Source organism: Nycticebus coucang, chromosome X, assembly GCF_027406575.1.
Source record: "Nycticebus coucang isolate mNycCou1 chromosome X, mNycCou1.pri, whole genome shotgun sequence".
Taxonomy (NCBI): Eukaryota; Metazoa; Chordata; class Mammalia; order Primates; family Lorisidae; genus Nycticebus; species Nycticebus coucang.
This window is the reverse complement of record NC_069804.1, coordinates 72,383,501-72,406,095: the sequence shown is the minus strand read 5'-3', so window position 1 is coordinate 72,406,095 and position 22,595 is coordinate 72,383,501. Positions and strand designations below refer to the sequence as shown.

The following is a 22,595-nucleotide window of genomic DNA, read 5'->3' as shown; positions in this document are numbered from 1 at the left end:
ATCTTTGAACAATTCTGATTATTGAGCACTTTTTTCTTTCTATATGTATAAATGTATGCATGGGTGTGTATGCTATACGTGTGCACGCGCGCGCGCGCGCGTGTGTGTGTGTGTGTGTGTGTGTGTATAAGCACTAGGGCTATAATTTCATTTTTTTTTTCTGAGACAGAGTCTCATTTTGTCACCCTCAGTAGAGTACTTTGGCATCATAGCTCACAGCAACCTCCAACTCTTGGGCTCAAAAGTCTCTTGCCTCAGCCTCCCAAATAACTGGGACTACAGGTGCCTGCCATGACACCAGGCTATTTTTAGAAGTGGAGTATCATTCTTGCTCAGGCTGGTCTCGAACCTGTGAGCTCAGGACAATCTGCCCACCTCAGCCTCCCAGAGTGCTAGGATTACAGGTGTGAGCCACTGCACCTGGCCTAGGCTATAATTTTTAAAATGGACACAGGACATGGTGAAACAATGCACAGAAATATATATATATATATGTATGTATATAATTTCAAAGCCATTAGTAATCGAATAAATGCAAATTAAAATATCCAGATAACTTTTATCTATTAAATTAGCAAATATTTTATATATTATAATAATCAGTGATGGTGAAGAGTGGTGGAGATGGCATCTACCCCTTTCATCTATAAAATTCATTAAGTACAAACAAGAATAACTGTTTTTGAAATAATGTTGACAAAATTTATCAAAAGCTATTTATTTTAAAAGTTCACATCCACAAATAAAGATATGTAATAAATGCTGAAAAGAATGTTCAACCTAAAGTAATGAAATCTAAATCAAAACTACAGTGAGTTTTTGTTGATGTTACTGTTTGCCTATAAGACAGTCATTTTGACAAGATCTGCAAGTCTTGGTGAAGTTGTGGGAAAAGGGACCCTCACTGATTCAAATTCAAGTTGACAGTACTACAAATCTATCTTGAGAGGAACTGGAATATAGGTACCAAAAATTTTAGTGCATATAATCTCTGACACAGAAATTCCTTATCTTTATTAATAGAGATGGGGTCTCCAACCATTGTCTAGGCTGGAGTAAAGTCATAGCTCACTGCAACCTTACACTCCTGGGCTCTGGTGATCCTTCTGCTTCAATATCCTGAATAGTTAGGACTATAGGTATGATCCAATGCACTCAGCAATTCCATATCTTAAAAATATATTCTGAAGGAATAATCATTAAAGTACACAAAGAAGCATATACAAGGATATATTTTATAATATTGTTTATAGTAAGGGGGTTATAATTTGGGATTGTTTTAACCTCTCTTTTCTATTCATTAACCATTCCTAACTTTAAATTTCAAACATACAGAACATTTTAAAGAATAGTGCAACAATCATCCTACCATTCAGAGCTAATTGTTGACATATTTCCATCTTTAATTTATCTACATCTGTCTGTGTATATCTATACACACACACACTTTTATTTGTTTACTTTTGTTGAATCATTTGGAAGTAAAATGCAAATATCATGACATTTTACTGCCAAATACATCATCAGGTATCTCCTATGTCACTGTAATGCCATTATCACTATGAAAATTCTCTATCATCATCTAATATATAGTCTAAAATATTTTCTAATTATCTAGAAAATGTCTCCTAAGGCTATTTTTATCACCACATTCACACGTTGCATTTTATGTCTCTACTCCCCACTACCCCCAATGGTTTTGATATCTTGAAGAGTTCTTTTATTTTAGATTTTTCAAAAACATTGCCCTTCATGCTTTCAATATTGTTCTTATAGCTTTGGCTTAAAATTAACATGTATTAATATTCTCAGAGTAAACAAGGAAAAAATTACCCAATAATCCCATTTCTAAGAGTCTCTCTTGAGAAAATAGTCTAAAATGTGACCTAGGATGTATGCATTCATTAATTGAAACCTTATTTACAATATTCAAAATACTGAAAAACCAATTTCCAAATAATAGAGAATAAAGTGAACAAACAATGGCAAGTCCATATGACAGAGCATGTATAAGCATTATAATGTTTATAACATTTTAATGGCATGGGAAACTAGACACAGTAGAATTGTGATAATAATAGGTTGCAAAACTATATAAACCATATGATCTCATATCTATTTGTAGATTTTTATAAGCACAGAAAAATATTAATATCTATATCAAAACGTACATTGCAATTTATCTATAAATGATGTTTACTTATCTTGTAATTCTCTGTATATCAATATTCCATAATATACATAGTTTATAGAATATATTTAAAATAAGTTTTCTCTTATTATTGAGCCCAACCCTGTTTGCTATTATTTCACTCATTCATTCAACAATGTCTACACATGTCAACTAATTCTGCCCCCTTTTCACTTCCAATCTTTCCTTTATTTATCCTGTCGAGACAGTACCACCCAGAACCCACATTTGTTAGAAACCCTGCCAGCTCACCATCATTGTACACAGAGCCCTCAGATTCTTTCTTATAAAACACACCATGGGGCTGCATGCTGAATGGCTGGGAGGCACGGTTGTAGAAGACCACCTGAATAGTGTCACCCACCTCTGCCCGGATCACTGGCCCTGGAAAATTGGAAGGAGAGACAATGAGAACGAAAACAGAGATGAATAGGGAAGAAGGAAATAGGAGAGATACATTAAGAAAAAGTGTAAAGGACAGAAAACTTTCCTTTGCGATAATAAGAATAATGCCTTCCCAAATATATTTCAACTTATAAAAAACACCATAAAATCCATTATCTCATTTTGACTTCAAATATCTTTCTAAGGCATACAGGGAAGGTGTTATTATCTCTAGTTTACCAATGAGGAAACTTCAGCTCAGAGAGCTAGATTTTCCCCAAATTCAAATGGCTTATTAGCTGCAGAACCAGGACTTTAGGATAGGAGTTTCCCTCAGTCTACTTCCTATCAGGTCCAATTCCATTTCTCTTAAGTTTGTTGTCCTAGTTCTGATAGCATCTCCTAGTGGGACCCATCTAATATCTGAACTCACATCAATCTGAAAATAATTCTGAGCGAAGAAAATTGTTATATTCTCTATCCAGGCCCTGGACTGGATAATCTAGCTACAAACAACTACTGGAATGTTCTATGCTTCACTACCCACCAACTCTAACCCAGCTTGAGACACCTTTAAGTCCAATCAAAAGTATGCAGACTAAGCACTTACACTGGTTCTAACTCTAGGTCAGAGTTAGAACATCTCAATTTCCACATCTAATGCTCACCCCTGCTTAAAGACTGGAGAACCATGTAGAACCTCAGCCAATGGTAATTCCTTCATACTCATCACCATCCCTTTTTCCTTTGGTGGTTTTTATCCTCTTGATAGCTTTTTATTCAGGTAATGTTGGGCCTACTGTCCATTTTCAGACCTAGAGTCAATTGGCACACACCTATCCCCAAAGTATGGTCCATTATGTTACTTTAATTTCCAAAGATTTTCCCTGCATCTGACCTATTTTATTTCTTGGTTCCTCAACATTACTAAACCACATATAACCTTGCTATACTCTTTCAATTTTGTGCTTTCAACCTTCTGGATATTGTCTCCAGAAGAAAGCCTGGCTCTTCTCAGAGTCATAGCAGGCATGTCTGTATTTCATGCCAATTTTATCCTGGCTCTAGATTATCAAGAACCTGGAAAGTCTGACCTCTGTATGTAGTCTTTCAAGAATACTCCTAAAGAAGCAATTGTAGAAGTATGTGCTGTACAACAAAGGTACCAGATATTCACTGAGAAAGAGTCAGTGGAGATTCATGATGAAAAAAAATAAATCCAAGGCTCTCAGAATTCCTACAGCAAAAACACTATTAGACTACTTTTAACATAGTGTTTTTCACATATATTCAGACCCAAACCCTTTTTCACAAAATAATCATCTCTTGGGATGCATTTTGGAAGATATTGTTCTAAAATGTGTCCTAAGCCATGTCTAAGCTCCAGTTTCCAATTCCTCCTCATTCTTCTGGTTCCAGTCAATGAATCTTATAAGTTAAATATTCCTCACCTAGAATTCCAAGATGTTCATCTTCTTCAAGCTGCACCTTCTCCTGGAATGTCTCATCTTGAAAGGCTTCATATCGGACTTTCCAGTAAGTGCCTCCAATTCTGCTGGAACTCTTCTGGAAGAACTTATCTGAGTCACTGGCACATAAGGAGGAAAATATCATACGACTTTACTGGGTATCAAATAGACTCCCACATCACCATTTGGATCTTTGTGGTTAGGAAGGGCATCAGAGATAATCCTGGTTAACTCTCATCGGTAAAGATACATCCTCGGGCAATACTACTACTACAGCTTCTGTAGTAGTATTGGCTTCTTTTGAGCCCTTCAAAAGAGGAGGAACTCATTTTTGGAGGAGACAATTGTTCTTAATATTTAATAGTTTTAATTATTAGAGTTTTTCTTTATAGTAGGCTGAAATATTCTTCCTTGTAAGTTCCATACACTGAGACCAGTTCTGCCCTCCAGAATTGCATAGCGTACATTTGTCCTTAAATACCAATCAGGGGAGTGAGGGACTGACCCCACCAATGGTTTGTGTTCATCAGTTCAGTTGTCTGGCTTAACTACATGTTCATAAACCACTTCAGTAGGGTCTGTTCCTGACCCCCCTAATTGGTATGTGACTGTTAACCATCCTTAGATACTAATGATCCTAATGAAAACCCACTAAGTTAATAAGCCCAGCTGGAGTTTATGGAAGTCATGCTGAAATCCAAGAGCCAACTTTCCTAAGTTTCCTGCAAATCACTCAATTATTTCCTGCTGCAAGAATAAACATAATAAGTGCCCTAGGATCTTCCCCATGTCCTCTCCTAGTCATCTATTAAGTGCCTCTTCTGTGAAAGCCCAGCATTATTGATTGCCCCAGTCAGGTAGTATAACTTAAAACCTAGCAACTGAGGATGGTACTAACCTCCCGCTCTATTCTTCCCACACGGATTAGGCAGAAGAAATTCCTTCTAAAGGATAGGCATGGAAGGGCCAGAGGGAAGGTCGTTCCCATTCTTCCTAAATTTCTCACAGTGTTTTTTAATACCCCTGGCTCAAAATTTTTCCTTCAAATTATGAACAAGAAAGGAAGGAGCAAGGAGGTAAATGAGTAAAATGAAAAGCTGGAGCAATGCCATTTCAACTGACGCAAGAATTGTTCCTGCTTGTGCTTTCCTTTCTGAACATGATCAGGAATTACAGCAGTACAAACCAACCACAAGCTATGCTTAGATACTTTCCTATGGATGTGAAATACCCTGTAAAAAGCTTTGCTACTTACAGTTCTTCAAAAGTAAGCCCTCCAATGGGCCACAAGAACTTGGCTAAGAGTTACATCTTGTAACTCCAGGCAGACAATGATTCAGACCTCCAAGTGAAGTGAAGTATTTATTGGAGAGAGATAATAGGTGCTGGGGATGACCCAGGAGTAGGGATAAGGGTCCAGTTCTTCTTACCTGCCCGGCTCTCTCAAACTCTTCCCAGTATTCCCATCATGTCCGATTGGGCCATAGTCCCATTGAATCTCATGGGCCTCAATGAAGTACTGCCGAATTTTTCCTGTGAGCATGTTCCCAGGGGGGGCCATGGAACAAGACATGACTTTGTAGAGTGCCTGCATGCCGTCTAAAGAAATAAAATCATGGTTGGGCCTATTCTACTCAATAGAATTTCTACACAGTGAACTCATCTTCCTCCTTCATCTAGTGTTTCCTCCTCCCACTCTCCACAGACCCTTTACACCTACCCCAAATTAGCCACTTTCTCTCAGTCCTATAGAACCTAACTGGGAGAAAAAGTGAATTCAAGTGGGAATTCAAGTACTTTCACCTGTTCCTACCATCACTGACATGTTTACCAAATCCTAATCCCTGCCTTTGCAAAAGGCTTACATTATAGTAATATCACAGAGACTGAATGTGGGAGATGTGAGTCCAAGATCAAGCTTTACCATTATCTGTAGGATCTTAGTCAAAGCACTTCCTCACACTTAGCTTCTTTCTTTTCTAAATGGGGAGAATAGGAAAATCTACCCCATTGGACTGGTAGGACTATAAAATTGAAAAGAGGATTAAATTATTTAAAAACTGAGATGGTCTCAAAATAATGGAAAATCTATACTCTGGTTTCTCTTTAGATCATATAAATCTTTTGTCTTTTACCAAAATAATAGAAAATCTGCTATTAGTGGAAATGAAGGTTCAGACCCGAGACTGTCAGGAAAATGTAGACTCCAAAATGTGTCTTCAAATGGGGAAAATACTACATTGAGTCACATGGCCATGGATGACACTGTCTTATAGAGTATGGACATAAGGTTTGTGTGCAATTTAAAATAATTGATATTTTATTGTATACATATTATTTTTAAATAATTGATATTTTAACTTGCACACAAAACTTATGTCAACCCTGTTGCTTTGCAACTTAGAGGTCATTTGGCTACATTATGTGGTTAAGAGTCTCACAACACCTCAGGAAGATTTAAAATTCATAAATTAGAAATCTGAAGAGGAAGGGATATTCACTTTTGTGGAACCTGTGTTACGGAAGACCATGTGTCAGGTGCTTTACATACGTTATTTCTATCAATCTTTTTAACCATTGTATTAAGTAAACTTTTAAAGTCCCCTTTTTTAGATGAAGAAAACCAAGATTGCACAAATAGTCAGCAGTGGATTTAAGACTTAAACTCCCATCTTTAAACTACAGATAAGTGCTCATTTTCTTCTCTTATATCTGCTATCCTGGTTACATCATCTCCCTAGTTCCTAAAAGTTAAATTCACATTATGTCTCTGAATTCACATTACAACTTTATGAGGTAGACATTATTGTTTCTATCATCAGATGAGGTAACAGAGACTCAGAGAAAAGTGACATGACTTATCAAAGGTGACTAATTGGTGAAACAAGCATTTGTTTTGTTTTTGTTCTTTTCTTTACTGTTATCTTTTACTTTTTTATTCTTTATTAAATCATAACTGTGTACATTAATGCATTTATGGGGTACAATGTGCTGATTTGATACACAATGGGGAATGCTTACATCTAACTGATTAACATAACCATCTCCTATCCAGACTTGTTTTGCTCTAAAGTCCATGTTTGTTCTACTATCATGCTAAATTCCTGACCCCAATCCATACTCATACTCTCTTACCTAGGAAGCTTGCAGGCTAAGAACAGACTCTGGGTGATGGAGGATAAGTAACTGTCTTCTATTGAGTCAAACCTAACACACAAGACTCACTTCCTACCAGTCTATAACCCCTTGCCCATTCAAATCTACTTACACATATTTATATATCACTTCCTGGATACCCTTCTAAATAACATCAAGTAGTTCTAGAAAGTGAGAGCTAAAGAAAGCTTTAAAGACTATTTAGACCAATTCTCCTATTTTACAGATGTGGCATATAAAGCCTAGAAATGGGGAAAGATTTCCTGAAAGCCATTATAGTGAGTTTTCTCAAAGCTGAGACCACAACTCAAACCTTCTAGTCACTTATGAAGTGCTCTTACCATTCCCTCATATGTTTCTCCTTTCCTCTGATGGTCCCCAATGAATTGTTCCTTGATGCCATTACTCTAACTCTTATCCTATTGAAAACAAAACTTGCAACTCATACTGCTGTTGGGTCACAACTGGAGTGTCATTACTTACCCACAATACTCCACCATCTCCTGCAGAAACCATACTCTCCTTCAACTAATCTCTCCCTCACTCCCTGCTCAATAAGATGAAAATAGCCCCATGTCTTATTTATTTAGAAATCTGAGAAAAAAAAAAAAAGCTTGAAAACCTACCTATTCATCTTTAGGCCATCTAATTTTTGAGATAGGAAGATTAAGCACAGAGACATGCATAAATTACCCAGCAAGTTAAAGGCAGAGACAAGAAAGAACCTGGGTCCCCCAACTTCTACTCTAGTGTGTCATCCTTTTCACCAAGATGCCTCACCTGGAAAACCTAAATTATGACTACAGATGAGAAGCTCAGGTTCCTGTTGACCATTATTAATCCCTCTCTCCTATCCTGCAAGGGTCAGACATGTTGACCTCACCTTGAAAATGACTGTTCACTTGACAGCTAATTAACCAGGTGCCAGGCTCCTGGGGCACCATCTCAGCAGTCACAAAGGTAGCTGGAAAGATGTGAGCCACATCAGTACGATGTCCACGAGTGGTCATCATCTGTCCATGGAAAAAAACTGTGTGGACATCCACTTCATTGCCCATGCCAAACAAGTGCCAGGCCACATGCTTCTGTGCACACATGGTTAGCTCTGGTAAATTCCCAAAGACAAAGCCATTGATTGCTACAAAAGAAACCCCCCCAAAAATATTAGCGTTAGAAAAGTACACCCACATGGGAGAAGCCTTACCATTAGGCAATAATAATAGGTAATATTTAGATGAGGCTTTAAAGAGCACACTGTGCTGACCAAATGCATCATCTCACTAAAATCTCACAGACGCCCTGAAAAAATAGGCAGATATCATTAGTCTCATTCAAAAAAATAAAAATAAGGAAACTAAGACTCAGAAAGGTAAAGTTCTTTTCTTTCAAGTCCACAGAACTATTAAGTACTTAAAGCCAATATTTCAAACTAGTATTCTGAGGAAGCTATCTAAGGAATGATGTTAATTTGCAGGCTATTCTTTCCTTTTAGTCAGGTTTCCTTCTAAAATTTCTACAGGACAACGGTAACATTAGCTGAGTAAGAAAGCTGTTACAATCAATTGGTATAAAACTCAAGGTAAATTAGAGCTGTCCAAGGCATCCTTTACATCTTACCTCTCAATGTTGACCCCCCCTTTGGGACTGTCTGCCATTGAGCCCACTCCTGTCACCAAAGGTAAGTAAATAACTTCCTTAATTAAACAAAAAACAAAATCAACTTGTTTCTACTCCCAAAATCACTTCTCCACTCATGCCTCAGGGCTTTTGTGCCTTTTGTTTGTTTTTAATTTAATTAATATGGTCCCTTGGCACAAAATCCCAGAATAGGGTAGGGAATATAAGCAAGGCAGCTTAAAGATAATCATTTTTCTCCACAATGCAGATAATTCTTCCAACTTATACCCTTTTGAAAACAAAGCAGTATTAATTAATTATATCAGTGTACAACCCTCACCAAAGTGACTGAGTATACAATATATAACTTTGAAGTCATCAGTTTCTGCTATTCCATATTATGAGACAGGATAGCCCAGTGACAAGAACACAACCTACACCGTTAGGGAGATCATGGTTGGAATTTATCTGCTGTATAGTCTTAGTAGTCTCGGTGTCTTCACAGGTACAACAGGGAAAAGTCATCTACTTACTGGTCTTTGTAAGGATTAAAAAGGATCAGATATGTGAAAGCACCCATCAAGCAGTAGGCCCAGCGGAGATATTCCATCAGTGTTCACTGTCATAAAGTGGCCACCTTCTCCCAGCTCACCATGCATCCTGTTGCTTTCCTGAAAAGACTCATCTTCTTTGTCCACTGAGGCAGGATCTGAGCAGTAAGTGGCAATGTTCTCATCAAGATGCCAGCTAAGGTTCTCATCGACCACACTGAAGAGCAGAAAGAAATCATGTTCCACATCCTGGCGCTGAGGAGGGGAGTTCCCATCCAGGGCTCCTTAAGGGAAGTAAGAAAGGTGTTCTTGAGAACCTTCCTTCCTTAGCAACCATAAGCTGAAAGGGGTACTCATGAGAAAGGAATAGGAAGATAGAGGGCCGTAAGAATCTGTTGGAAGGCTGGTTTGATGGCTCACTCCTGTAACTCTGCACTCTGGGAGGCCAAAGCCGGTGGATCCAGTGTATGGAAACCACTGGTTTTATAGTTTAGGAGTTTGAGACCAGCCTGAAAAAGAGAGAGACCCTGTCTCTACTAAAAGTAGAAAAAAAAACAGCTGGGTGTTGTGGTGGGCTGAGAGATACTTGGGAGACTGAGAAAGGAGAATTGCTTGAACCCAGGAGTCTGAGGCTGCTGTGAGCTAGGCTGATGCTATAGCACTCTACCCAGGGTGACAGAGTGAGACTGCTTTAAAAAATAATAATAATAAATAAATAAATAAAAATTGTAAAGTCTTTTCTCAGGCCAATATATTCAAGTGTTTTCCTCATGATTCCTTTGAGGATTTTTGCCATTGCTTGCCTTAAATTTATGTCTTTTATCTGACGACATCGGCCTGGAGAAAGACTTTATAAAGAAGACTTCCAGGGCAATTGCAACAACAACAAAAATAAACAAATGGGACTGAAAAGCTTCATCTAAGGAGACAACAACCAAAGCAAATAGACAACCTACACAATGGGAAATAGTATATATATATATTTTTTTTTTTTTTTGGCCGGGGCTGAGTTTGAACCCACCACCTCTGGCATATGGGACCGGCGCCCTACTCCTTGAGCCACAGGCACCACCCAATTTGTATATTTTGAATTGGACAAAATCTTGATAACTAGAATCTACAGACAACTCAAATTAATTAACATAAAAAGACCCAACAGTCCCTTATATTAATGGGCAAGAAAGATGAATAGAACCTTCTCTAAAGAAGACAGACAATGGCTAACAAACATATGAAAAAAATGCTCATCATCCCTAATCATCAGAGAAATGCAAATCAAAACCACCCTGAGATATCATGTAACCCCAGTGAGAATAGCCCACATCACAAAATCTCAAAACTTCAGATGCTGGCATCGATGCAGAGAGAAGGGAACACTTTTACACTGCTGGTGGAACTGCAAACTAATATAACTTTTTTGGAAAGAAGTATGGATAACCCTCAAAGAACTCAAACCTCCCTTTTGATCCTGCAATCCCATTACTGGGCATCTATCCAGAAGAAAAAAGAAATCCTTTTACCATAAGGACACTTACACTAGACTGTTTATCTCAGTTCAAATTATGATTTCCAAAATGTGGAAACAGCCTAAATGCCCACTAACCCAGGAATGGATTAACAAGCTGTGGTATATGTATACATGGAATACTATCCAGCCATAAAAAGATGGAGACTTTACATCTTTTATATTAACCTGGATGGAAGTGGAACACAGTATTCTTAATAAATCATCACAAGAATGGAGAAGCAAGAATCCTATATACTTAATTCTGATATGAGGACGATTAATGACATAGTACATGGTGAGGGGTAGGGGAAGGGGAGAGCAAAAAGAAGGAAGCAGGGAGAGGGATGAGGGATCACAGTGTGTGACGCACATTTTGGAGGTGGGACACAATTATAAGAGGGACTTTAGCTAACAAAGGCAATCAATGTAACTTGGTTCTTTGTACCCTCAATGAATCCCCAACAATAAAAATCTAAAAAATAAATATTCAGAAAGAATCTGTCAGCAACAGAAAAGCAAATAACAGCCTTCTAGCACTAATTTGTATAATGTTTCCAAACTCTCAAGATAAAACCACCAATTCAGTTAAATTTTAGACTTAAAGATGGAACACATAGGATCCAGAATAATTCCCTTCCACTGACACTGCCAATGTCATTAACCTGACGCCTGAACCTGACCACATTTCCTGCAACATCCTGGTCTTCAGGCCTGACTATTCCTTGAGCATATCCTATTCCCAACCAAGTCTTTAATCCTCCCCAAACTCTGATGGCCACACTTTCCTTTTTATCCATACCGAAACTCTTTCATTTATTTATTTATTTATTTTTTAATTATTAAATCATAGCTGTGTACATTAATGTGATAATGGGGCACCATACACTGGTTTTATAGATTAGCCCATATCACAAAATCCCAAGACCAGAGATGTTGGCGTGGATGTGGAGAAAAGGGAACACTTCTACACTGCTGGTGGGAATTCAAATTAATACATTCCTTTTGGAAAGATGTTTAGAGAACACTTAGAGTCCTAAAAATAGATCTGCCCTTCAATCCTATAATTCCTCTAATATGTATATACCCAGAAGACCAAAAATCACATTATAACAAAGATATTTGTATCAGAATGCTTATTGTAGCCCAATTCATAATTGCTAAGTCATGGAAAAAGCCTAAGTGCCCATCGATCCACAAATGGATTAATAAATTGTGGTATATGTACACCATGGGATATTTATTTATTTTTTGATACAGAGTCTCACTTTGTTGCCCTAGGTAGTGTGCTGTGGTGGCATAGCTCACAGCAAGCACAAACTCTTGGGCTTGAGCAATTCTCTTGTCTCAGCCTCCCTAGTAGCCGGGATTACAGCTGCCTACCACCATGCCTGGCTTGTTTTTTCTAGGTTTTTTTTTTTTTTTTTTTTTTTTTTTTTAGTAGAGATAGTTCTGTCTTGCTCAAGCTGGTCTCAAACTCCTGAGCTCAATCAATCTATTCACCCACCCAACTTCCAGAGTGCTAGTATTACAGGACTGAGCCAGTGCACTTAGCCATACCTATGCTCTTACCACACACCTTACTTACTTCAGTGTGACCTGACTCCCATCCTGACTAATTAATTTGAGAATTAAAGGTGAAGTAATAAAAAAAGAAAGGCAAAAAGTTGTTTTGTTTTTCAGGAGGTTATTTTTAGAAAAAAAAGTAACAAAATAGTGGAAAGCTAGTTTGGTAAGGTCTATTCCTGCTAATAAACAAGGGTGCTGAATTAACACTCTGCTACCCTATATGTAGGTGATTCAACAATATCACTGCTTCACCAGATACCCAAAACTCTCTCATAGCTCATCCTTGGGGCCTGTACCTCTTTTACAGGTGATGAGTGGTCCAATAAGGCCAGTCGCAATGTCTCGTGGAGCATCCACATGAGAATGGTAGATCCAGGTGAGGCACGGTGGGTCAGCGTTGGTAGGTGCATGGCCTTCTGGAATGCTCCAGTTGTAGATATGGCTGCCCCCCGGGGGAACAGAATCATCAGCTTTCAGCTTTCCAGAGGAGCCATCTGGGTATAAGGAGCCTAGAAAATAAAAGTGCACATACCTAGTTCTAGAATGAGTGAGTGGTACCATGGCAAATATAGAAGACAAGAGAGGCATGATATATGGGGCACCTAGGCCCAGTCCTATAAAGCATAGGGTTCTAAGGTTCAGAGAAGCATTTTTTACAACCAAAGGAGAAAAAAAATCAGGAAATATTTTTTCCACAGATAAAAAAATAAAAAAAAAGTCCTCATATCATTGATGAGTGGAGAGGCTACAGCTATTGGGAAAGAGCTTTGACCAAGGAAAGTGCTGCTTGGCCTGATCTGGTAGTGCACTAGTACAAAGCTGGTAGCATAGAAGCAAGGGAAAATACAGAATTCCCTCCTTTCAAGCACTCCCTTTGGAAAATAAAAAGCAATCAGAATTACAGTCTCAAGTCAACTTAATGATTAGTTGGTCTACTTCCCCAGTGTATGGAAGAAAAAACTGAGGAAAAGTAACTTGTCCAATAAAGGTCATTCAGGGAGTTAGTGGCCCTTCTGACTTCCCTCTCTATTACTCTCACTCACTGTTGTCAATATTAACGATCACTGGGCCAGGGATAATGGGAGTTACAGATAAACAAACTGAAGTACTTCTTAAGAAAAAAAAAAATAGAACTATCTGAAAACTGTGACACTAGTCCAACAATTTCTCATTCACAGCTGTCTTTTCTTTTTTTAAATATGTTTAAGTATCCTATGGAAATGTCATTCAAGTATCTCCTTGTGATAAAAGGCAGATTGTATCTTCAGATTCCTGATAAGGAATCTTAGGCCCCGGGGGAAGGCAATAGCTTAGCCAAGTTGCATAGTATGTGAATAGCAGAAGTAATACTAAGACCCAGCCATGTTTACTATACGCAGAGTTATTTACCACCTCAAATCAATTAGGAAAAAAAGACAATCCTTGCTACCAACTCTTCCCTCAGATATAGTAAAGGAAACATATTTGTTGAGAATGGGAGAAAGAAAGTGGAATGGTTTACCTTCAGAATCCTTTTCATAGAAAACACCATGTGGATGTATGGTATAAGGACGAGTAGCAAAATTCTTCAGGTGGATGAGGATGACATCCCCCACCTCAGCCTGCAACACTGGCCCCAGGAAGCCCAACCAGGCAGGATGGTCCACTTCATCAGAATATGAGTCATCCTTGTATTCTTTATAGATGGTCTTCTTGTAGATTCTCCCTACCCGGTTCTTGTCAGACTTTAGGAAGCTAGAAGCCACTCTGGGAAAGACAAAAAGAGATATTCACAATTTTGCCACCATCTTCAAATTCCTGGAGGCTTCTTTTCTCTATTTAAGACAAAACAAGAGAAAATTGGATTGTACTGAACAAAACCTGAAATCTTTTTATTTAACTATTAGAAAATGGGAAGCATAAAAAATTGCTGATATTTGAGAGCATCTTTACCCTACCAAAAAGGCAAATTTACATGGTTCAACATATAATATAGCAATCTGAAGACAACCAACTAGGGACTAACTCTTTTTAAGTGGTCTGCTCTTCATTGATGTGGCCTTACTTAGCATTGTCTTGCTGTATATAAGAGGTCTTATTTTCTCTCATTTTGTTTTTGTTTTTTTATATGGGAAGTCTTAGAGAATAATGGTTATGACCACAAGCTTTGGAGCCAAGCCCATTGGGTTGAATGCCAACTCTACCAAATTTGTGGGACATTGAACAAGTTACTTAACTTCTCTGTGCACAACTTCCCCACCCATAATATGAATATAGTTATAGTTCCTAACTAAGATGGTTATTATCAATGACTTAAAAGATTAAAATAAATAAAGACCTTAGGATAGTGCCTGGCAAATAGTAAACACTCAGTAAATGTTGACTGTTACTCCAAAATATTAGGGATAGTGGATAATGAAGTTATTCCCTCAAGGGTAATTTTAATACAAAGACTCTGTAACTCTAGTTAGATTGTGTCAAAAAAAGACAGAGAAATTATTACTACTATAACTCTTAGAGAGCTCAAAGGCTTTTACAGTCAAGTTTGGAAAACTCTGATCTTCAAAAAGACAAAGTGAATCATGCTCAGAAAAAAATCTTTAAAATATTCATTTACTTTTTCAATAAATATTTGTGTAGCATCTATAATTTTCTAAGATAAAAATAGGTTAATTCTATGGGATCTATGATAGAGTGATTGGTGAGTAGAGTACCAAATTTGCACCCACATTACCCAGATTCAAATTCTACCTTTCTCATTTTCTATCTATTGGATTTGGAAAAGTCACATGACCTCCATGAGCCTCCCTCATTTCTCTCATCCATAAAATGAGTATACTCATACTAACCTCCTAGAGTTTTTCTGAGAATTGAGACTAACTATGTAGATTTCCAGTATGGTGTGTCTCACAGACAGTTACATAAGTGATAGCTGTTACCGATTTAAGCTGTTACTTATTTAAGCTGTTATGATTTCCTTGATTCTAAGACTTACCTTCTTATTTCACATTGTGAAATCAGTACACAGTAGTTATAACAAACTATGGAAGCATATAGTTCCACAACACTCATCTTACATGGTATATATTTCAGTTTTAGGTCAAATGTCTGTTATTAATCATCAGCATTGTGCATATCAACTTAGAATCAAGGAACTATAAAATCATCTTTGGGATCCTAAAAATGCCACCTAACTGTGGAAAAGCAAACTCTAGATGGGATGTTAGCTTCTGAATCAACTAGCCCTCTTTCTAGGAAACTTGCTACTGAGTGTGGCTAGAGAGATAAAGAGTCAGCTGCTACCACACCCTGAGAAAGAGCATCCAAGAGGCTACTTCCTGACCTCAAAAGTGCCCCCCAACTCCCACCCTAATAACACAAGAAACTGAACTTACTTGTCATTATCCAAAGGCTGGTTTGTGATGACATTCCTTCCCTTAGGAGCATAGTTCCATTGCACATCCTGAATGCCCAAGTAGTAAACTCTAGTGGTCCCATTAGTAAATTGGGGCCACAAAGATTGTGTGAAGAGTACAGCCCAGAGGAGGTGGCCTGGCTCCATGGCCCACATTACTCTGGTAAACAAGCAAATAAAAGCTGCTGGTGTGAAAGAAAGAGAATAAAGGAGTTTTGCATGTTTTTTTTTTTTTTTTTTTATTAAACCATAGCTGTGTACATTAGTATGATCGTGGGGCACCATACACTTGGTTCATAGATCGTTTGACACATTTTCATCACATTAGTTAACATAGCTTTTGTAGCATTTTCTTAGTTATTTTGTTAAGATCTTTACATTCCACATTTACTAGGATTCACATATACACTTGTAAGATGCACCTGTTTGCATGTGTTTTGAAAACTAAAGAGGCAAGAGCCAGATCAAGTAACCAAGAAAGCAAATCCCAATTAGCTCAGTTTCTTTAAATTACCTGATTCCTTTGAGTTCAAGAAGTGTTAAATAAACTCCATGCATAGGACTTTGGAAAGCAAGGTTAAAAAGTCACCTGTGCTGATAAGTGTGTATCACTTACTCCAGAAGAGAAATATAGATTGAGTCCCTCCAGCATATAAGAAAGAAGAATGTGCTCTGAACCAAGAATCAGGATACTGGCACCAGAAGCCTGATTGGGCCAGTGACTCACTTGATGCTTAAATCAAGGCACTAATTCTCTCTTTGCCTCTATTTTTCCATAGGCAAGAGGTGAAGACTCATTGTTGCCACTTCCCATCCTTTATAAATTGTGTTTAAAACAAATGAGATTTCACCAAAAGACATTTACTAGAATACTTATAAACCCAAAATACAAACATCCAAAATGGTCATAAACTTTAGAATGAATGAATGAATGAATGGAGTTTTATTCCTATAATTGAATTCTAAATAGCAATAATAATGAACAAACTAGAACTACACACAATATGGATGCTTCTCACAAATATAATGTTTTAAAAAGAAAAAAGACACAAAACAGTACATACTATATGATTTCATTTATGTAAAGTACAAAGTCAGACAAAATCTATTCTGGCAGAAGTATGAATAGTGTTTGCTCTTGAAGTAGGGCTCAGTGACTGGCAAGGGTGATATTCTATTTCTTGATCTTCATGGATATATAAGCACACTCAGTTTGTAAAAACGAGCTATAAATTTAGGATTTGTGTTTTTCTGGATGTATGTTATACTTCAAAGTTAAAAAGGAAGTAAAATAAATGATAATATAAGAGGGAAATATTTTGAACTTCTAAGAAGAAATGTCCTCTGATTCCTAAAGCTATGCACAGGTCTAATCTTGAATCAGAAACAGACCCAAGATTTTAGTCTCTTATTTCAGCACATAAGCCAAGAGGTTGGACTTTTGGGGACCATGAGGAAACAGCCATTCCATACACAGATGCAGTCAAACACAGAAACACAGAAAATATTATGTAAGCACACCTATACATAACACTTTCATATACAGGCACCCACAGTCTTACCAAAAAGCAGAGATGCGCACACTTTCCTTTGTGCTCTACCACACAGAGCCTCAGTCACCTTGAGAATAAGATTAATAATATATTTATACTTATTGTGTGTAGCCTGTACACCCATTCTAAGTGTTTTACCCAGATTTAGTTATTTAATTATCATAACCACCATATTAAGTACATGCCATTATCATCTCCATATTACAGTGGAAATACTGCAGAAAAGATGCATAAAGTAATTTGTCCAAGGTTATTTAGTTAACAATTGGTAGAGTTGGGGTTTGAGCCCAGTTTTTATGATTTTAATCACGTGTATACAACAGATAATATGCATATGCCTTTATCTAGAGCCATATCTAGGAAAAAGCAAATACACTCTGATACATGGAATTGCATATGGTTATAATCATTTTAGAAGCAGACATACATACTCAGATATGCAGAGATACACTTAATAGATTAAGTTCCTGGTAATGATGATGTAGCTACCATTCAGTAAGAGATTGCTACATACTAAACACCATGTTCAGTGCTTTATATAAATTATTTCACTAAATCTTCAACCCAAACACAGGAAATAGGCACTGTTAATAAAAAATAGTGAATCAAAGCTATGTACAGACCCATATACAGTTTGGAAATCCACAAATATTTATCCCAGCTAGGCTCAGATATTTACCCTGATTAAGAAACAGATCTGTAAACCTCCTTAAAAATTTTCAGGCCCCTAAACACACAGCAGTGACTCAAATGTAATCCTTAGTTTCCACATTACATTTGGCACAAAGCACTTGATGTTAGGAATAAACCTGTTTCGGAATTCTTGTTTCCAAAACCAGGTTCTCCCACTGACCTACTGTATATCCCTGAGTATTACTTAACCACTAAAGCTAACCATTCTGAACTTGTTTTCTTAAGTGGGTATAATATTACCAGCCTTGGAGAAATAAATCAGAAAGTTTGTATGAAATGGCCCCAGTATAGTCAGTGTTTGGAACATAGCAGACAGTTACTGCTGGTTTTCTTTTTTTCCTTTTCCCTTCTGGCTACAGCTTATTACAATAAATTTGTTTTTACAGTTTCCCCCCACACAATACTTTCTATGTTTCTATTCTAAGGTCAAACTTAAAGAGAAACTATCCCAAAAGGCCACCTCTGACCTCTCCATATCAATTCCTCTAAAGAACTACTTAATCTCTATTGCACACAATTAGATTGTCAGACTTTGTATTATTGTTACCTTTCCGTCTCATGAGCTGCTTTGTGAATGTATTTGTTTCCCAGATTGGACTCTTTGAGAGTGGATGTCATGTCTTAGAGTTCTCTGTGTGTTTATTACCAGATGTGGTAATGAGGGTCCAGTGGGTAGACCATAACAGATAATGTTAAAATGACACAAAGAGGCATAAGCATACACTTTTCCACCTGTTGGTTCTAGTTCAAGTTCTGCCACTGATTCGGAGTGACTTTAGGCAAGTTTATTCACCTTAGTGAGCCTGGTTTCCTCACCTATAAATAATCGACTTTAAAGAGCTGGACTATACACTTCTTGCCTTTGGAGGTCATAGAAGTTTGATAATCTAATGAAAGGTACAAGTGTAGAATGATGAAAATATGGTAAATAAAGAGTTCTCAAAGAGTCCTTGTTCTCACATGTTGCCAATACTCATATTCACTGAAGAATCACAGGTATAATCACATTTACCTACATACAGTACTACATATGGTCACACAGATAGCCATCCATTCCTTGGAACCCTCAGCAGGGAGGGAGTGTCATTGGTTCATTTCAAGTCTGAATGCAACATAAACTTCCTTCAAGCTTCCTTCTCAGAGAAGTGTCAGCAATGCAGTTGTACCTTGAACTCATCTATCTAGATACAAAACTGTCCCAGATAAGAGTTCCATAATTGGAAAAGTTATGTGGCAGACTCAGAAATGTTCTCAGGAGAGACTAGAACAGACTTTCAGAATACATTGAGTAAAGGATTAAAAAGTGGTTACTAATGGCCTGAAGGGCCTGAGACTATAAAATATTGATGTGTCGGGGGGGGAATCATCTAACATCCTCCTAGCAGAAAAACAATTATCAATGTATTTTACCTATACGCCATCTTATTTAACTCTCAAGACCTTAAGATATAAGGATTGCTTTCTCCATTTTGTTTCCAGGGCACAGCTTTGGAATTAGGCTACCTAAATGAATCCTCGCTATACTTTTCATAACTGTGCAACCTGGAAAACTTCAATTCTCTGGCTGCAGTGTCTTCATCCTTAAAATGTCACTAATACTATTAGAAACTCATTGACTTGTTGTGAGGATTAAATGAATTCATATCTATAAGTGCATAAAGCATAAATAAGTGCTTAAGTGCACAAGTGACCAAAAAATATTAGTGGTTATAATTATTACAGATGAGAAAATAGGTTAGAAATGAAACTTGCCAGGGTCATGAAGATTTTCCATTTTATGAATAGCCACAAATACGTATCAGGCATCCTCAAACTTTTTAAACATGGGGCCATTTCACTGTCCCTCAGACTGGTGGAGGGCCAGACTATAGTTTAAAAAAAAAAACAAAACTATGAACAAATTCCTATGTACACTGCACATATCTTATATTGAAGTAAAAGAAAAAAAACAAAACGGGAAGAAATGCAATCACACCCCCTGAATACTCATAAGTTTCCATATACACTCTATCTATACAGACATATATACATGGTTATGAGAATGCACACATCCCAGTCTGTGATTATTATGTCATTGGAAGCAACCAGAATGTTTGAGTCAGACAAACCTAGGTTTGAGTACTGTTTTAAGCTGTGCGTAAATGAAATAAATTTACATAGCAGAGTTGGGATTTGGGTGTTCCAGCCCCGCAGATCAGTGCCTCTCACCCCCCGCCCCTAACCAAATGCGTAGCGAGTAGAGAAAGTGATTTTAGTGCCAGAGTAGCCTGGAGGAAGAATAGCAGGACTGGGGGAAGAGGGTGAGGAAGAAGAGTGAGAAGGGGGAGGGAAGGGGGGAGAGAGGGAGAGCAGAGCAGGAGAGAGGGAGAAAGAGACTGCCAGAGAGACAGAGAGAGAGAGAGAGAGGGAGGGAAGAGGAGGGGGAAGAGGAGGAGGGAGGCTGTGTCAGGGTTTTGCTTGAATGTGGGATTATGTTGTGTCAATAAGTTTAAGGTGGAGAGAGCTAGGCTGAGGGTGGTGGTGGAGGGGAGGAGGAAGGCCTTGGCTGTTTAAAGTCTTATTTCTGAAGGTCACGATCATATGACAAAGGCTTTGCCACAGTTCATTGTCCTCCCTGTGTACTTTCCATTTGCCTTCCTGGAGGCAAAATCTCACTTTATCACCCGTGGTAGAGTGCCGTGGCATCACACAGCTCACAGCAACCTCCAGCTCCTGGGCTCAGGCGATTCTCTTACCTCAGCATCCCGAGTAGCTGGGACTACAGGTGCCTGCCACAACGGCTGGCTATTTTTTTGTTGCAGTTTGGCCGGATCCGGGTTTGAACCTGCCACCCTCGGTATATCGGGCCGGCGCCCTACCCACTGAACCACAGAAAAAGGTTAAAACTGAGGGAGACAAGATGGCGGACTGAAGCCAGCTTTCAACAAAGGCTCCCGTCCAGAAGGAGAGTTAAGGGACAGGAATTTAGTAAGTATCCTGGTGGACTTGAGCCTCACCAAGAGAGAAGGCTGAAGAACGCACATCAACACCGCTGAGGCAAGTTGTGATCACAAGGACGCAAACAAAAGGTACAAAATCCACCACCAAGCGGACGGGAGTCCCCCTCCCCCATGAGACCGGCTCAAGAGCCCCACAATTGAACAAGCAGCCAGAAATTAAAGGCCCTCCCACTACACTCCACGGGAGACACCTTCTAAAAACTGGACCTACCTCCCCTACTGGGGTGCTGTGGCGTTCTCCTGCCGGACATAGGGCTGAATAAAACTTTGGGAATCCTTTGCCGGCAACCCTGAATCCCCGGCGCTCCCCTCCCGCCCACTGAGGTCTGGAGGCCTGTCCCCCAGGACTTTGGATCCTTGGGTGATTTCTCAAGGGGAGTGGACAGTCCCCGAGTTGCGACTGGTCAGCATTGACTCTGAGGCACGCAAGTGAGGAGAGGGCACCGGGCTGAGGGGGAGTCACGCCTCGCGGCACTTCCCTGCGGTGCAGTACAGCAACCCTCCCCAGGCATACGGGGCCCAAGACTGAATAAAACTCTGGCCTCCCCGCTGAGAGCTGAGAACCCCTACTCTCACTCGGGGTCTGAGGGCCTATCCCCCAGGAGTTCGGCTCCTTGGGTGATTTCTCGAGGGGAGTGCACAGTGCCTGAGCTGCGTCAGGTCAGCGCTGACTCTGGGATACGTGAGCGAGGAGAGGGCACTCTGCTGAGGGATCAAGCCTTGGCGGCACTTCCCTGCGGTGCAGTGCAGGAGCCCTTCCCGGACCGTAGTATTGCGTAAAACTGAATGAAACTCTAGTTTCCCCCCACACTCCCAATCGGGGTCTGGGGGCCCATCCCCCAAGAGTTCTGATTCTTGGGGGATCTCTTAAGGGGTGTGGACCCAGCACAAACTGCGGCCGCTCAGTGCTGACTCTGGGGCGCGGGACAGAGGAGAAAAGGGTCGCCTGAGTGCCCACACCAGAGCAGCAGTTCCCTGGAGGTAGATCAACAGCTGTTTTTTCTTTAACGGCAGAACGCTCACTTCTGGATATTCTGAGGCCACACCCCCTGTCTCCCTGGGCAACCAGAGGAGGCCACCGGGTGACACGGCTCACAAACCCAGGAAGCTTCCAGGGCGGGGCCGACCCAGAGAGGTGTTCAGACGCAATTCTCCAGCAGCAAAGACGTTTGAACTCAAAACAGCCCGTCATCTGTAGGCGACGACAGGAACAGAGACAGAACCTCACAAAGTTGTCTGTTCTGTTCTGTTCTGTTAGCAGCATCCATCAGGGATGGGGCTAAGCCTGAGTGAACACCTCCTTCCCATCACCTGCATCAAACACTCAAAGATGTCAGGCCCCATCTCCTCCTGCTAGATAGCGGCAGTCTGCGGGGGCCTGGCAGACTTCCTTGCGATTCAGGCAGGTGCAAACCCCTGGAGTGTCTGTTCACTGCAGGAAACTGGGTTAGCCATCTGCAGAGATACCAGTGACTGGGTCCGACGGAGGGGCAAAGTGGGGAAGGAGACGTCAAC

General features: G+C 39.4%; 1 protein-coding gene across 11 annotated transcripts in view; it reads right to left on the bottom strand.

Moving 5' to 3' along the window:
• Positions 1–22,595, bottom strand: part of HEPH (hephaestin) — a 142,216-nt gene that overhangs the window by 109,555 nt on the left and 10,066 nt on the right. For 5 of the 11 annotated variants that reach the window (XM_053580050.1, XM_053580051.1, XM_053580058.1 and 2 more), the window contains exons 2-10: positions 19,834–19,946; positions 15,816–16,017; positions 13,943–14,187; positions 12,738–12,950; positions 9,470–9,652; positions 8,084–8,338; positions 5,475–5,643; positions 4,027–4,163; positions 2,444–2,575 (exon numbers count right to left, since the gene is read on the bottom strand). In XM_053580050.1, coding sequence (XP_053436025.1) covers positions 2,444–2,575; positions 4,027–4,163; positions 5,475–5,643; positions 8,084–8,338; positions 9,470–9,652; positions 12,738–12,950; positions 13,943–14,187; positions 15,816–16,017; positions 19,834–19,855 — 1,558 coding nt within the window. In that variant the 5' untranslated portion in view covers positions 19,856–19,946. Of the gene's footprint in view, positions 1–2,443; positions 2,576–4,026; positions 4,164–5,474; positions 5,644–8,083; positions 8,339–9,469; positions 9,653–12,737; positions 12,951–13,942; positions 14,188–15,815; positions 16,021–19,833; positions 19,947–22,595 lie in introns of all 11 variants that reach the window. The other 6 variants (XM_053580053.1, XM_053580052.1, XM_053580054.1 and 3 more) reach the window with 3 other exon arrangements.